This window comes from Penicillium cinerascens, assembly GCF_028974065.1.
Source record: "Penicillium cinerascens strain IBT 15544 chromosome Unknown contig_16_segment0_segment0, whole genome shotgun sequence".
Lineage (NCBI taxonomy): Eukaryota > Fungi > Ascomycota > Eurotiomycetes > Eurotiales > Aspergillaceae > Penicillium > Penicillium cinerascens.
This window is the reverse complement of record NW_026695286.1, coordinates 4,150,261-4,163,165: the sequence shown is the minus strand read 5'-3', so window position 1 is coordinate 4,163,165 and position 12,905 is coordinate 4,150,261. Positions and strand designations below refer to the sequence as shown.

The following is a 12,905-nucleotide window of genomic DNA, read 5'->3' as shown; positions in this document are numbered from 1 at the left end:
AATATTCCAATTTTTGAAAAGGTCGACCCTCGCTTGGATTTGAGGTTAGATGACCGTCCGGAAATCCTTGCAATATCAATGACTTCTGAAGACATTTTTAGAAGCGGCTTTGTGTTTGGGTTAAATGTTGGTAGTTTCAACGGATAAGTTCAAAATCTGATCACACTCAATGTCTGCTTATATATGTTATTTACCCTTAAAAGCTCCGGCGGACCTCCGTCTTATCTATTTCCGATGCCCGAATGACTCACAAACTCATGAGAAAATCCTTCTGAAAAAAAGCCTAACGTTAGATAAGTGACGAACAGCGCATTATAGCCACCTCCATAATTTAAGAGTAAGTTCTGAAGCAATTAATAGTAATGAGTCATATTTATGCCTATTTAGTCAACCACATGGGTCCCAGCTGAGTCAGATGTTGAGATAGGCCACAGAATCTCAGCTTACCTTCTTGGCCTTAGTGCGGGGATAACCGCCCTAAGCCAAGAACCGCAACATGCGATAGTTTACCACCATTCGCTTTGCACGTATTAAGTGTTTTAAAATGCTCATAGCAAGGACTTATCGAAGCCGTTACGTACTGATACTTTACGATGGATGATTCAAGTAGCATACAGAATTGAAACGCTAGTCGAGTTAGTCGTTAATTGTTGATCATAATCAACCTTTTCCAATAGGGCAATACAAAAGTTCTGACTGATTAATGAGAGGGTTATCTCTTATCCCCAGAAGCCCTCCAAAAAAAACGGCCAAATCATTGAAGCTGAATCGAAGAATCAGGTTCCAAGGTTATAGATACATTACATTATAGCGAGGGATATTCCCTTTTTTGGGTTCTCCATGCATGAGAGATTCTGTCAAGTTCCAAGTTAAATCTACAGAACCATAAAGATGGCTCATGATCGTTACCAAGGAATCACAGACTGCCTGACAGGAATTACTGGGGAATGGCTAAATTGGCTAGCGTGTTTTGAGATAGGGCTCGGCAATAAAAGTAAGAGTGTGGAGGTAAATTTTGGACGTTGAAAGCACTTGCTGGGTAGATAAGTCATTTCGGCGAAAGCTATAAGGTCTAATAACTACCATTCTAATGATAGCTCTCATCTCATAAGCGCAAGGTCCTAATAATGAAGGGGTCGCATTATCTACTATAAATATAGGGCAATATTATGTGGGAGAAGAGACATTTGGTTAAAGTTTTCAGTAAACCACCCAAATTTCCAAAGCAACGGACCTGTTTGAACAGTGCAGGGGCGCTTCGACTTCTAGGTCAAGAAAGCAGTCTATATCGCAACTTGGTTATAGTGTAGGGTTTGGTTTATTAGCATACATTGATGCCGTCATGTCATTGACATCGTCAAGCAAGAGCCTGGTTAGGTTCCTCTCTTAGTTAGGACTAATCGAGTGTTAGAGTGATGCCAGCTTATGGCATATTAGGCTATCATTTAGTTATAGACTAATGCAGTTAATAACTAACTAAGGGATATGAGATAAAGTAGTGAAAACCGTGATTTTACTGGGTGAGCCGAAATAGGTGCATATGGGGTTATTTCAATTTAGCTTTCCACCTTCATCCACAAGGAACGCAGTGACAGTCAGCTCATTTATGCAAAGCAATATTTAAACTGAACTTGATTCCTCCATATACTGTTCCGGATCCCAATCGTCTAATCCTCACGCAAGGAGTGGAACTTGATTTCGCCGGGCATGACTATGATGGATATGGGCGACGTGATTGAGGACGGGATGTGCTTAGTCGCCTACTGGTGGAGCGAAGAGCAAATAATAGGCGATTCTGTTCTTGTGAATCGCTGCGCATGAAAAGCGAAAATCCGGATAAAGCGGCATCGCGGTTTGTCATTCTGATGTTTCGGCCCAACTGTGGCCAAACGCTGAGGCTTCCACCGCAGTGTTGTCAGTTCCTTCAATATTTCATCTTACTGTGCATTAATATGCCCATTCCATATTATTATGTATTAAATCCAGGTCAGTATATTATTAATATTATTAATCTAAAAGAATATCAGTGGATGTTAGGAAAGAAATTCTTTTGGCATTCCCTCAATTTGAGAATGCCTTGCAAAGCCAACCATGCGGTCCACTTATACGTCGATCACAGCGCACTATCACGGCGGGAACATCGGCTATTGCTTAATTAGCCCCATGCATAAAGATAGGAACGCAGCTGACACACTCACTTGATATGTAGCTATCCGGCAATTATGCCGAGACAAAGTTCCACGATGCGCTCGAGCCCATCTCGGCATACATAATTGACTGAATCATGTTGCGCAAATGCCAAGGAGCAAAATGCCTTGCCAAGCCAAGATCCCTATTTACCCCCCTCCCCCTTGAAGGCAATACGAACGACATGGATAACAAAGTACCGAGGTTCGGTTCCCCGAGAAACTCGCGGATCGCGTGCGGGGTTCGAGAAAGGTCGAGAAAAAGCCTAGTCGAAGTCTGTCGACCAAGGTGAAAGGTGGAGACATGCACCTCGCCCGATCAAGAAGCACGTTCAAGCCATTCGACCACCCGGGATTTCTGGCGTGCGTTGATTGGGTCGAGCTATGTCGTTGCATTTCTTGGTTTGTAACGAAGGTGTCCACATTCCTATGCGTCAGGGGAATCTTATATTGATTCTTTTTGCGGAGGATTTCTTTCTCAGCCATGGCGGATGGTGACAGTTTTGATAATGTGTTTCGTAGGCGTCGGATTCCACCGGGGAATGAACGTGGAAATTCTGGAGGTCCGAAGGGTGTGTCGACCTTCCATGGACCATCAGAGGTAGAAGGGGATTGGTTGGGGGATTCCCGGGTGCGGGACATTTTGAGGCTTAAGAGGGAGCTCGAATTGTGCTTGACAGAGTCAGAATTGTAGATTAGCCTGGGGGAAGGGATTATTAAATACAGAGAGTTGAAATTGGGGCTCGCCGATCCAGCTCTTGAAATAACTCCGCGGGACGCGCGGGAGGGTCAAGTCTTATTGAAGTATCGTGGCCAGGGCTTCCCACGGGTCAGCCTTGCCGGGTTGCGGCATGCGGGCAAAGGCAATTCAACCTTGGAATAATTCTGTCCGCTCTTGGCGAAGACAGACTTTGGTCGCGAAGTCAACTGCTCATAGAGCGTGCGTGGAAGGTCTGCATTAAGCCAGTTACGTCATCTCGGCAGAGAGATGCCGATCAAGGACGGCCATTATTTGTTAAACTATGGATGATCCATGGATCATCCTCGTATATGGAACAATAGAAGGCTTTTCTTAATCTCACTGGCTCCAACCGGGGATTCTTTGGGCAGCAGAGAGTTTCTTTCTGTATAGGGTAGAGATTTGACTTGTCAGTATGCAACTATACAGTAGCCAATTAGCTGTTCACTTTCAAATCGCCACCATGACCCTGGCTAGTACAGTAGGTTCCAAGACCAAACGTCCTGATCAGCCCTTCTCTAATTTCCCGGTCAGTCGGAACGTTATCCGAGCGCCGTCTAGACTAGCCCATGCCAGTTCAAGTATAAGAGCACGACGGAGAATTTTAAAAACGGTGAGAACAGAAGACTATTTGAATAGAGATAGTAGAATACTATAGAAACTCCATTACTGGATAATCAATTAAATCTCAAGTCTTGCCCAGGATTTATTATGTTGCTCAGTCGCTCACCGCAATAGATAGGCAATGATGATCATGCAGGGTACCCCACAACGACATCATCTGTTTGTTGGCTTCAACCCCATGAGGAATGCCAGGGTGTTAGAAAATAGAATAATGCCTGTGCGATATTTCATTTTGAGCCCGATGAAGACGGCACGCGATGCGACGCGATTCGCCACTCGAAGGCAATACATCCTTGAGCACTAAGACCCCACTGTCTTACGCAGACTACCAGGATTAAGAGGAAATGCCTGTTCGTCCTCGGTGACGTTTTTGAACAATATATCCCAGCGATGCTGAAGTGGCTCAGGCGTCTTCCAAGCATTCTCAGGGTCGCGCAGCCAGAGTCGTAAAAGATGTCGTCTGTCATGATTAGCCAAGACTCGGGCATTATTCAAGGACACTTACCTTTTTCCCGGTGCATCTTTGAAGCCGTTACGGGCGTGGAATATGCTGAGGTTGTTGACATATTGGACATCTCCCTTTTGGAAATCTAAGGCAGCGCTGTGCTCCTCTGCTAGGAAATGCAACGCATCTAATGCTTCTGCTTGGGCCTCGGTAATGGGAGGGATGTCCGCGATCTGGGTTGAGCGAGAAATCCGGTGAAGTATCTCCGCGCATACTGAATCAAAACTCGCTCGGGCGTGTTTTCTGTAGCTGGTTGGTGGTATAGAAGGGGGGCGAAGTGTGTATGGCTTCTGAGGATTGTTGAACCTATAGCCGATGAGTATTAATATTAACTTGGCCTTGGGGGACCTACCCATCAACCGGCCAGTCTTGCGAGAGGTATGAATCAGATCAGGACGCTCCTTTGCAAGAATGTGGTATACGTTCCAACTGCTTGAAAGATAGCTTTCACCCGCATCTGCGGCGGGACTCAAGCAGAGAAGTGAGATAATATCCCCACGCATCTGTATGAAACACCTGCTTATCCGCTGTGTTGGATGGTGCCCCGATCTTTCCTTCCTCAGTAATGCCGGTGATATCCTTGATATGCGAAATCATTGGAGATGTTCCATCTTGCAGTCTTGTGTCTTGCTGACGTCCCCTAATACTGCCAATATGAGATGAAACGCCTGTGTAGATGATGACATTATCTTCTCGAGAATAACTGTCAATGCGTAGACCTCGGAGGACGAAAAAATCCTCGGCCGTTGTGAAGCTCATTTGAAAGACCTCTCAGGATGGGTCGAAAGGTTGGAAGAGGGAAATTTAACTCGTTCAAATGACCCAAGGGCTTCCTGAGAGCTACCGCTGTTAGTAAAATAATTCAGCCAGAAGTAATACGTTCTTACCTTTGAAGCTCATCAAGGCGGCGTCAATCTCATCAAGCTGAGCATCGCTGAGCTGATAGATCCAGTCATCACGCTTTTCAATATCTTTTCCATCCCAAACAAGTGGTGAGACAAGATGTTGAGGAAATCCTGCTGGCAAGCTAGTCTGAAGTGTTTCAATCTTCTTACGTTGGCGGGATCGTGCTTGATACTTCGCCCAGTCAGGATGGTATTGGATATCGGGCTGACGGGGGCGAGCGATAGTTTCAGTTGAAGACATGGCGAGAGGAATAAGGGGGACTAAGGAGCAGGCAGCAAATTATCACCTCGGGTCAATGGCTGATATATGGGCAGTTCGTCCTTCTGCAAAAGCGGGGTTTGGCCCTGTACTCCAGCACGTAACATTCGCGATAGATGACGCGGTCCAAATTTATGTCAAAAGAGGGATTCTGCTTCCTGTTTGAAGTACAACTCCGATCTAGATACTTTCATTTGAGGAAGGAGATATCCTCCGCCCTCCATTTTGAGTGATATAATCTGGAATTTCAATTAATACCTCTCCACTGACTTTCTAAGGGGGCCTGGTCACCAACACGACATGAAATTTTTGGTCACACTGGGAATATTAAACGAAATACTTATAGTACAATAATATCAAAAGCCCTGAGATACCAACCTTTCGAAGGCCAAGCAACAAAAACAAAGAGGAAACTATTAGTACACGGACAGATAGGTCATGTGACTAGCGGCAGAACCTTTCTCCACTTGGACTGAAAGCGGGCCGCCAGTCCACAGTGTCGCTCGAACGGCCAATAATGGGGCAAAAAGAAAGGAACGGCCGTGGATCGAACACGGGACCTATAGATGATCGCTAGGTAATTGCAATCTATCGCTCTACCACTGAGCTACCGCTCCTAGATGATTAGTCAGGGAGCCTTTCGTATATAAGTACCCTATCTTTGATCAGTTGTGTTGTTGCAAGGAGCAATTTTGGAAGCTAAATGTTGCAAGGATCGCTAATGGTCTATTTATTTAACAATCGAGTACCGTTAAATTTGTGTACTAATCATAATATCTGTGGGCTTTTAAATATTTTCAGCTGTGTTTTCCTATTCCTGAGAGCGCTAATACGACTTTAAGGCTTTGATTAGACCATGAGCCTAGTGTAAATCACTCCGAAGGCTGCCCAATGGGAGCTTTAAGTATCACGTAGAGCGCTCTAGTGATGGTGAAGTTGGAGTACTTTTTTCATCAAATAAGATATCCCTAAAGTAATCCCAGGAATCCAAACATTTGAGGTATTCATATCCCTGTAGACTTTGGCCTCAGGTTCTCAGCGCTCATTTCCAATCGTTCCCTAATCAGAATTTATCACGTTTATACAAAGCGTTATTATGCTAGTGATCTCATATCCGCTTTCTACCCGGATTCTAGCACAATTTGGTGCCCATGCTGCAGTTTGGAGATCGGAGTGTATAATATGCATATTCTCTCGGCGCCCAGAAATCAAATCTTCAATATTCAAGAGCAAAAGAACTTTGAAACTCTCGAATAAATCACCAGCACCTCCACCCAACACAGATGCCCCAGCTGCAACAACGCAAGATGGAGCACTAATGCCACCGATTTCTCTATCCGTTCCTGTGCAGTTTGCGCTCCTCATAGGCAATAGGAACACAATTGGCGGCCAGCCTCGTCACCCACATTGTATAGCTTGCAGTGACAGTGACACATTGACCTGGAATCGAAGTTTGACCTGTGATCAGCTCAATGGGAGCCTCATCACAATCTGGATTGACGTGCCATTGCTTGCGATGGCGTAGATGGTGCTGTTGAAGGTACGGTCCAAGTCCGTGATAGATCGGGAGGACTGAAAGGCTTTGACCTCGTTCGCTTTATGGAGCGAGACTGCGCTGATAATGAGACCGGCGATTGCGCAGAAAGAGGAGAAGATGAGATACGCGTTGAAGAATGAAGTCCAGTATAAAGATGACTTTGAGTATTTGGGGGAAGTGGGGCGTCTCTCTCCAGGGGTCATAGGCTCGACCATGATTAGACAGCGTAAGGTGTGACTGGGGGAATCAAGGATGGACACAACAAAAGCGCAAGGAACTTGAAAGAGAATCTTCTAACCGAAATAAGAGGACTGATGTTGAGAAGAAGGAATTGGAAAAATTGGGGAGGAAAGCAGGCCAAAGAGCCAGACAATATTTAAAGGTAGCAATGGCCGGCTCGTTTTTAGCTCCATACATTTTAGTTATTTTAGGGAATGCTTGCAAATCAAAATTATGGGGCGCTATCTGACTGAAAGAACGATCGGGCACGGATCACTGAATTCATGGTCAATACACAGTGTATTACGCCACCCGTTTCTCCCTGTTTTCTTGGTCCAATGATTTTTCCAACAGAAGGAGCCAGTAAAGATAAGTAGGTTTAATCTTAGCACTTCTGTTTCGCATCTCAACTAGGCTCAACGAAGTGGGGGCCGCGGGATATCTTGGCCCCTGCAGGGCCTACCGTTGCGGGGCTCGTGGCATCTGGGGCCAAGCCCGGTCTACATCGGAACCGACGGCAACTCCGTTGCTTGATCCAATTAGGGTTGGCTGGGCAGGGCGCGACAGCCTACAAGTAAACAACAAAACCGCCAACTGTTACGCTGAGCCACATTCTGTGGATCTTTATCTTTGTGTGGGGCTTTTTTTTCGATGCCGTTATCTCTGTTTCCCCTCAGTTTTGCCGGTCCCCCGATACTTCTCGTTTTTTCTCATTTATATGATTTTTCTTGATTCTTTGTTCTGTTTGATCATGCCCTTAATCTATGTATTGAGTGCACCTTTCAGCATAATAACCTGATTCGTAACATAGACCTCCTGGGAAGACCCCAGTGAGGTTGCCTGCATCGCCTGATTTCATCCTGGGATTTCTAAGTAGTCGCCCTGCCAATCTAGTTAGAAAACAGTAACTAAGGCGGTCAAGACCACACAAAAAAGTGTTTAAATTTCATCATACCAGCTCTCCGGCAGTCAACTAAGATTACTATGCTGTCTAAGCGAGGTGGATGCCATGGCCCGTTGTACGTTGAACAATTTGCCGAATTGAACGATACGCTCAAAAAGACCACAATAATGGCAAGTGAGCCCAAAATTACAGGGATCTGTTGGTCTAGAAATAGCACTTTCCATAGATTAGAAAGTTACAGGACATGGGTCATTGTAGCATTTCCACGGCCATACACGATGTAATGCAAGTGAGGCTCAAGTATTGACCACTAAAGCTCTGATATGCGGGGACCGGATTGGTATTTCTTTTTCAGTCTACAAATCGAGAAAGAGACACGCGTGACAGCCTCTAAGCCCTACGCAGGCTCTAGTTGATCTCGGGCCTTTCGGCTATCACGATTCACTAATCTATGGCATCAAGCAAGATCTAGGCTAAAACCAACATCAACAGCACCCCATTGCTACAGACCAACTACTGAGTGCTTTAATAATATTCCCTCTTGATAAATAGATAACTCAGGCCTGTCGGGCATCCCAATATCTAAAGGAAAATAAAAACATCCTTACCCTGCCGAAATGGTAATTCGAAGTCGGCCCTTAAGGCAAAGGATTAGTTAGCCAGTCTGGTGATGTTAATAGATACTAGATTAAATTACAAGAGAGGATGAAAAGGACCGTTCAGGAAGATTCTGTGACAAGACCAATGCGAAATCCTTTAGAAATAGTCAGTGGGTTACGTCTTAGCTAGATCAACCTTCGCTGCTACCTTCGCAAGCCGTTTACGAAGGCTTAATATGCTAATTTCATCTCAACACAGTATCAATCTTACTGTGGTCAATATACTTTCTATGGCTTATGAGGCATTCAATTGACTCATTGTAAAATGATGGAAACATTGACTATGTTATGTCAGCCCCCACGAATCCCAACACCTTCGATGTGGATCAAACATGTTATGACCTGGACAGTAGCGTGACGTCGTCTGTATTAGTCCCTCTTTTTTGGTCTGGCTCGTAGGAATGGCCCCTTGTGCATGTATCTATTTTCATGCCCATGTAGTTTCTAACCGAGCCCCTGATCAGGTCCGAAGCGTCGGTATAGAAGGGGTTGCATAGAATTTTTTCATATAAGAGGATTGCTCCCTCTTGCAGCAGGAATCCTAAGCACTGCTCTCCTGACTTGATCCTCTGTCAATCTACTGTCAATGATAGAATAAGGTGATTATTTACTCTTATATATCTGCATTTAGCTATATGCTTTGTATCACTAACGTATTCGGCAATCTGTTAGGATACATTACAAATTTATCCCTCAGCCAACATCAAATCTACCATGAACCTCCCTTTACAAGACTCTTCAGCCTCTTGGCTTTATCTGCAGTAGGGCTCTCGCTCCCCAAGGTCATCGATGTTAGGGCAGAGGATTTTATTCAGATGAGGGATATCCACGTTTTGGAGAACGGTACCCAAATCAATCAGCCAGTTTCGATCGATATGGTCTGTGGGGGGTGCCAAGCTTCATACAGCTATACCAAGATTGGAGATGGAGATCCGCACCAGAACTTTGTGATCACCCAGAAAGGAGGAACACTTGTTGCCTGTGACACATCGACTACATCTACAGGCACTGGATACTCAACTACTCTTGGCTGGAGTTTGAGCCTGGGCGTCAACACGCCGTTCGAATCTGCTGGATTTAGTATCTCCGATTCCGAGACTTATTCGGTTTCAAACATATTCACCTGCGCTGGTGTTGCCGATGAAGATGGAGACATATGTGTTCTTTTCTATCAAGCCGTCACAGCCTTCACGGTGACTGTGAAGGGAAGTCAACTCTTGCGCCTGCGGAGGCACCAATACTGTAGATCGTGGCGAAGCTGTTGTTTACGCGCCCAATTCAAACCAGATTGGCAGCATCGCTGGAAGAGGAATCAATGTGGTGAAGCATGGTGTACAGCAGTGTGTTGGAGACTCTGACAGAAAGGTTGACTACTATTGTGGACCATCGGGGGGGGCCTGATTGGTGGAATGGCAAAGCGGAGGGTCCTTGGATTGATGACTATGTCAATGAACGTTCACCTGCTGGCTGCTCCATTCCTATCGAGGCCCATAGGTATGATGACTGAAATACTTGAAGTGCTGTGTTACATTTTGTGTGTCCTATAGCCACTGGCTGCATGTTCCATGGAGGGTGAACTCTTTTGTTTTTGAAGGGTAGCAGTGAATATTTGAAACCTTCTTACTCCTAAACACTGGATATCGTCTACTCATCCAAGATACCCAAGTTCAGAGGTATCTATACATAGACTTATAAATTTTGGACCGATGCAAGGTTACTAGGGTTGGTGCATTTTGCAAGTTGATATTCAAGTAGATATGTGTCACGTAGCATCTTACCGCACAAATGTCTGATCTGCGTTGGCATCTAATGCATTCAAATCAAGCTTCATAATGGATATATTTTGAACATTTCCATAGCAACCCGGGAAAGTCACTTCACTAATTCAATGGTTGAGAGCGCCCGAAATCGTCGCAGTTCCGGGTAATCTTTCATCGGTAGCTACAAATGTTCAAGTTTAGGCTTCCCAGTAGCTGCCAATTTCTCGCAAATCTTGTAGCAAAGCAGGGGGATTATCCAGCCCCGGGAAGTGGCCCCCAAATCCATGATCTGAATAAATACTTAGTCAGCCTACATCCTCCACAATATGAGACATAGAAGAGTACTCACTTTTGTAATAAACTAGGTTTCCAACCTTGGCCACTAGCGCCGGTGGCCAAAATCCGGGGTTATACTTAAAAGCGCTAAAAAGCAACGGGGCATCATTCGAAGCCTTGCTATACACCGTGCTGAATCCGTTGGGGTTCTGTGCATAGATCACCACTGAGGATGCAAAGCTTTCCGTCAAGGTAGTATAGAGAAACACTGCGTAGAATTTCGTTCCTGGTAAGAACTGAAGGTGCATGCCCAGCATCGGGATCGGACCCTGAATCTCGCACTTAGAATTGGGCGATTCAATATTGGGATGAATACATACAGTTCATGAATTTTTCCCCGATCCACGCGAGCTGCCCAATTGGGTTATCATAAAGAGCCAGACCGATGGTATTTGGCTAGGAGGATCCGTCTTTGTTAGTCATTTCCTCCCATGTGCACCTTAGGATAAGAGGGCAAGATTTCCGATACCTTTGTGGTCTGCTCACTGAAATATCCAGTCCCTGAGTTACTCCATGTAATAGTCACATCCTCTTCAAAATCCTCCAGCCCTGTGAGAGTGATGTTCTCGGCGGCCAACTCGATAGCGCTCAATGGGTAGAATGGGAGGAAGTCTAGATGTGCTGCCCTGACAGTCGTATTCCACTGATCGTACAGGGTATATGCAACGCCACTGCCCCAATCCGTGCCAAAGGTGGCGTAGTTCCTCATAGTCCAGTACCTGCGCCATCAGAGTATTGAAAACTCGAGCTGTGTCTGGAATTGTCCAATCTATTGGAGGGGGAGAAGAGAAAGCGAAGCCTGGCAGGGATGGTACAATAACATCAAATGAAACAAGCTTTCCAGACTTGATCTTGTGCAGTCTTGGTAAGATCGTTGATCAACGGAATGAATTCAAGAAAGGAACCCGGCCAACCATGAATCAGGAGCAGAGGGATAGCATCTGCTGCGCCGGACTTTTTATGGATGAAATGCACGGTCAAACCCTCGATCTCTGCTGTATAGTGGCTAAACCTACTCCAGCAACAGCTTTTAGTATGCGTTAAAGTATTCAAAGCCGAGGCATATGCATCGTGGTCAAACATACTTGTTCAAAGAGGTTTGCTCTTGATTCCAATCAAAGCTTGTCAACCATTGTTGTTTGAAAGACTTCAAGTCACTTAGGGTGATGCCTGCAGATGTCCCGGTATCTGTATACACAGGCGTCTGGGGAAGGTGAGATTCCTGAATCTGACGGATCATTCGAGGTACTCTGTCGGAGAGGTCGATTTCGAAGGGCCGCAACTTGAAATTCTCTTTGGCAATAGCAGTCCTTATGACCATCATAGTCAAAAGAAGGCTGGAAGCCAGCGTGTGGATCCACGATGATGACATTTTAGGACTTTGCGATATCTGTCTGTCAATGCCCACTTCAACTTTTCCCCGGTTTTGAACTCCGTGTTACGAGAGCTGGGGGTGCGTTAAGCATATTTATACCCCGCTACAGCCTTTCCATACGACAGCAAACCTCCTATTAAATTAACCGAATAAACATATGCGGTGAAGAGGATCTAGCCTTTGCCGAAGCGGTATAGCTACTCTTACAAAGCGGAGTGGAAACTCCATAATCTCATGGCAAATGAGGCCTATGTCAGTGTAAAATATGAAAGAATGATGCTAAGACACAGGGTTATTAATTCACTAATGCAGATTATGCAGAGTGTGGAAAGTAAGACAATAAGCACAGTAAGCATCACTTAGGCAAGTATTTCCGATCGAGAAGCCACAATCACGGCGGTATTCAATTCACCTAACAAAATAACCCTTCGCATGAAATCCCACACTTATTGAATTTTAGGTGGTATGGGGATCCTTCAAGGTATTTTTGTTACATTTCAGGTATATCAAATTTTGTGTGGAAAGTAAAAGATCGAGTAAATCTCGATGGGGCTCGAAGAACCAATTAAAGACCGAGCTTTGTGAGGATATTCCAGCCGATGCCAAGGAATTGGCTTAGAAGCGATCAGTAAGTCGGGTCTTCATTCTACTCCGCATATCATCTGTTCATATTCAGGAAGGCAAATATGGAGATTTATGATTGATCACCAAAATATTAGTTGACGCCTCACTAGCCCATGTATGAACTAGTGCAGTAGTTGTACTTTCAAATAGTAATATTATCGAGTACAACACAGGTACCTACTTGTTCATATCAGGCTACCGGGCAATGTGAACGTAATGGAGGAGTGGTTTTTACTGGCGACTTTTCTTAACTATATTCCGGCTCAAATGAAG

The 12,905-nt window shown here is 45.0% G+C and overlaps 3 protein-coding genes across 3 annotated transcripts; all 3 read right to left on the bottom strand.

Annotated features, from left to right (window-relative positions):
* Nucleotides 1-3,849: 3,849 nt before the first annotated feature.
* N7498_001569 (uncharacterized protein) lies at nt 3,850-5,200 on the bottom strand (the record flags this gene model as incomplete). Its single annotated transcript, XM_058448632.1, is given in 4 exon segments — nt 3,850-4,009; nt 4,055-4,557; nt 4,571-4,722; nt 4,942-5,200. 4 exon segments carry the CDS (start codon nt 5,198-5,200, stop codon nt 3,850-3,852), a joined length of 1,074 nt encoding a protein of 357 aa, XP_058314043.1.
* Nucleotides 5,201-6,682: 1,482 nt separating this feature from the next.
* On the bottom strand, nt 6,683-6,970 carry N7498_001568 (uncharacterized protein; the record flags this gene model as incomplete). Its single annotated transcript, XM_058448631.1, has 1 exon — nt 6,683-6,970. One exon carries the CDS (start codon nt 6,968-6,970, stop codon nt 6,683-6,685), a length of 288 nt encoding a protein of 95 aa, XP_058314042.1.
* Nucleotides 6,971-11,048: 4,078 nt separating this feature from the next.
* Nucleotides 11,049-12,005, bottom strand: N7498_001567 (alpha/beta-hydrolase; the record flags this gene model as incomplete). The annotated part of the gene is made up of 2 exons (XM_058448630.1): nt 11,049-11,352; nt 11,719-12,005. The coding sequence occupies 2 exons, from the start codon at nt 12,003-12,005 to the stop codon at nt 11,049-11,051; spliced, it is 591 nt and encodes a 196-aa protein (XP_058314041.1).
* Between the last annotated feature and the right edge of the window lie 900 nt (nt 12,006-12,905).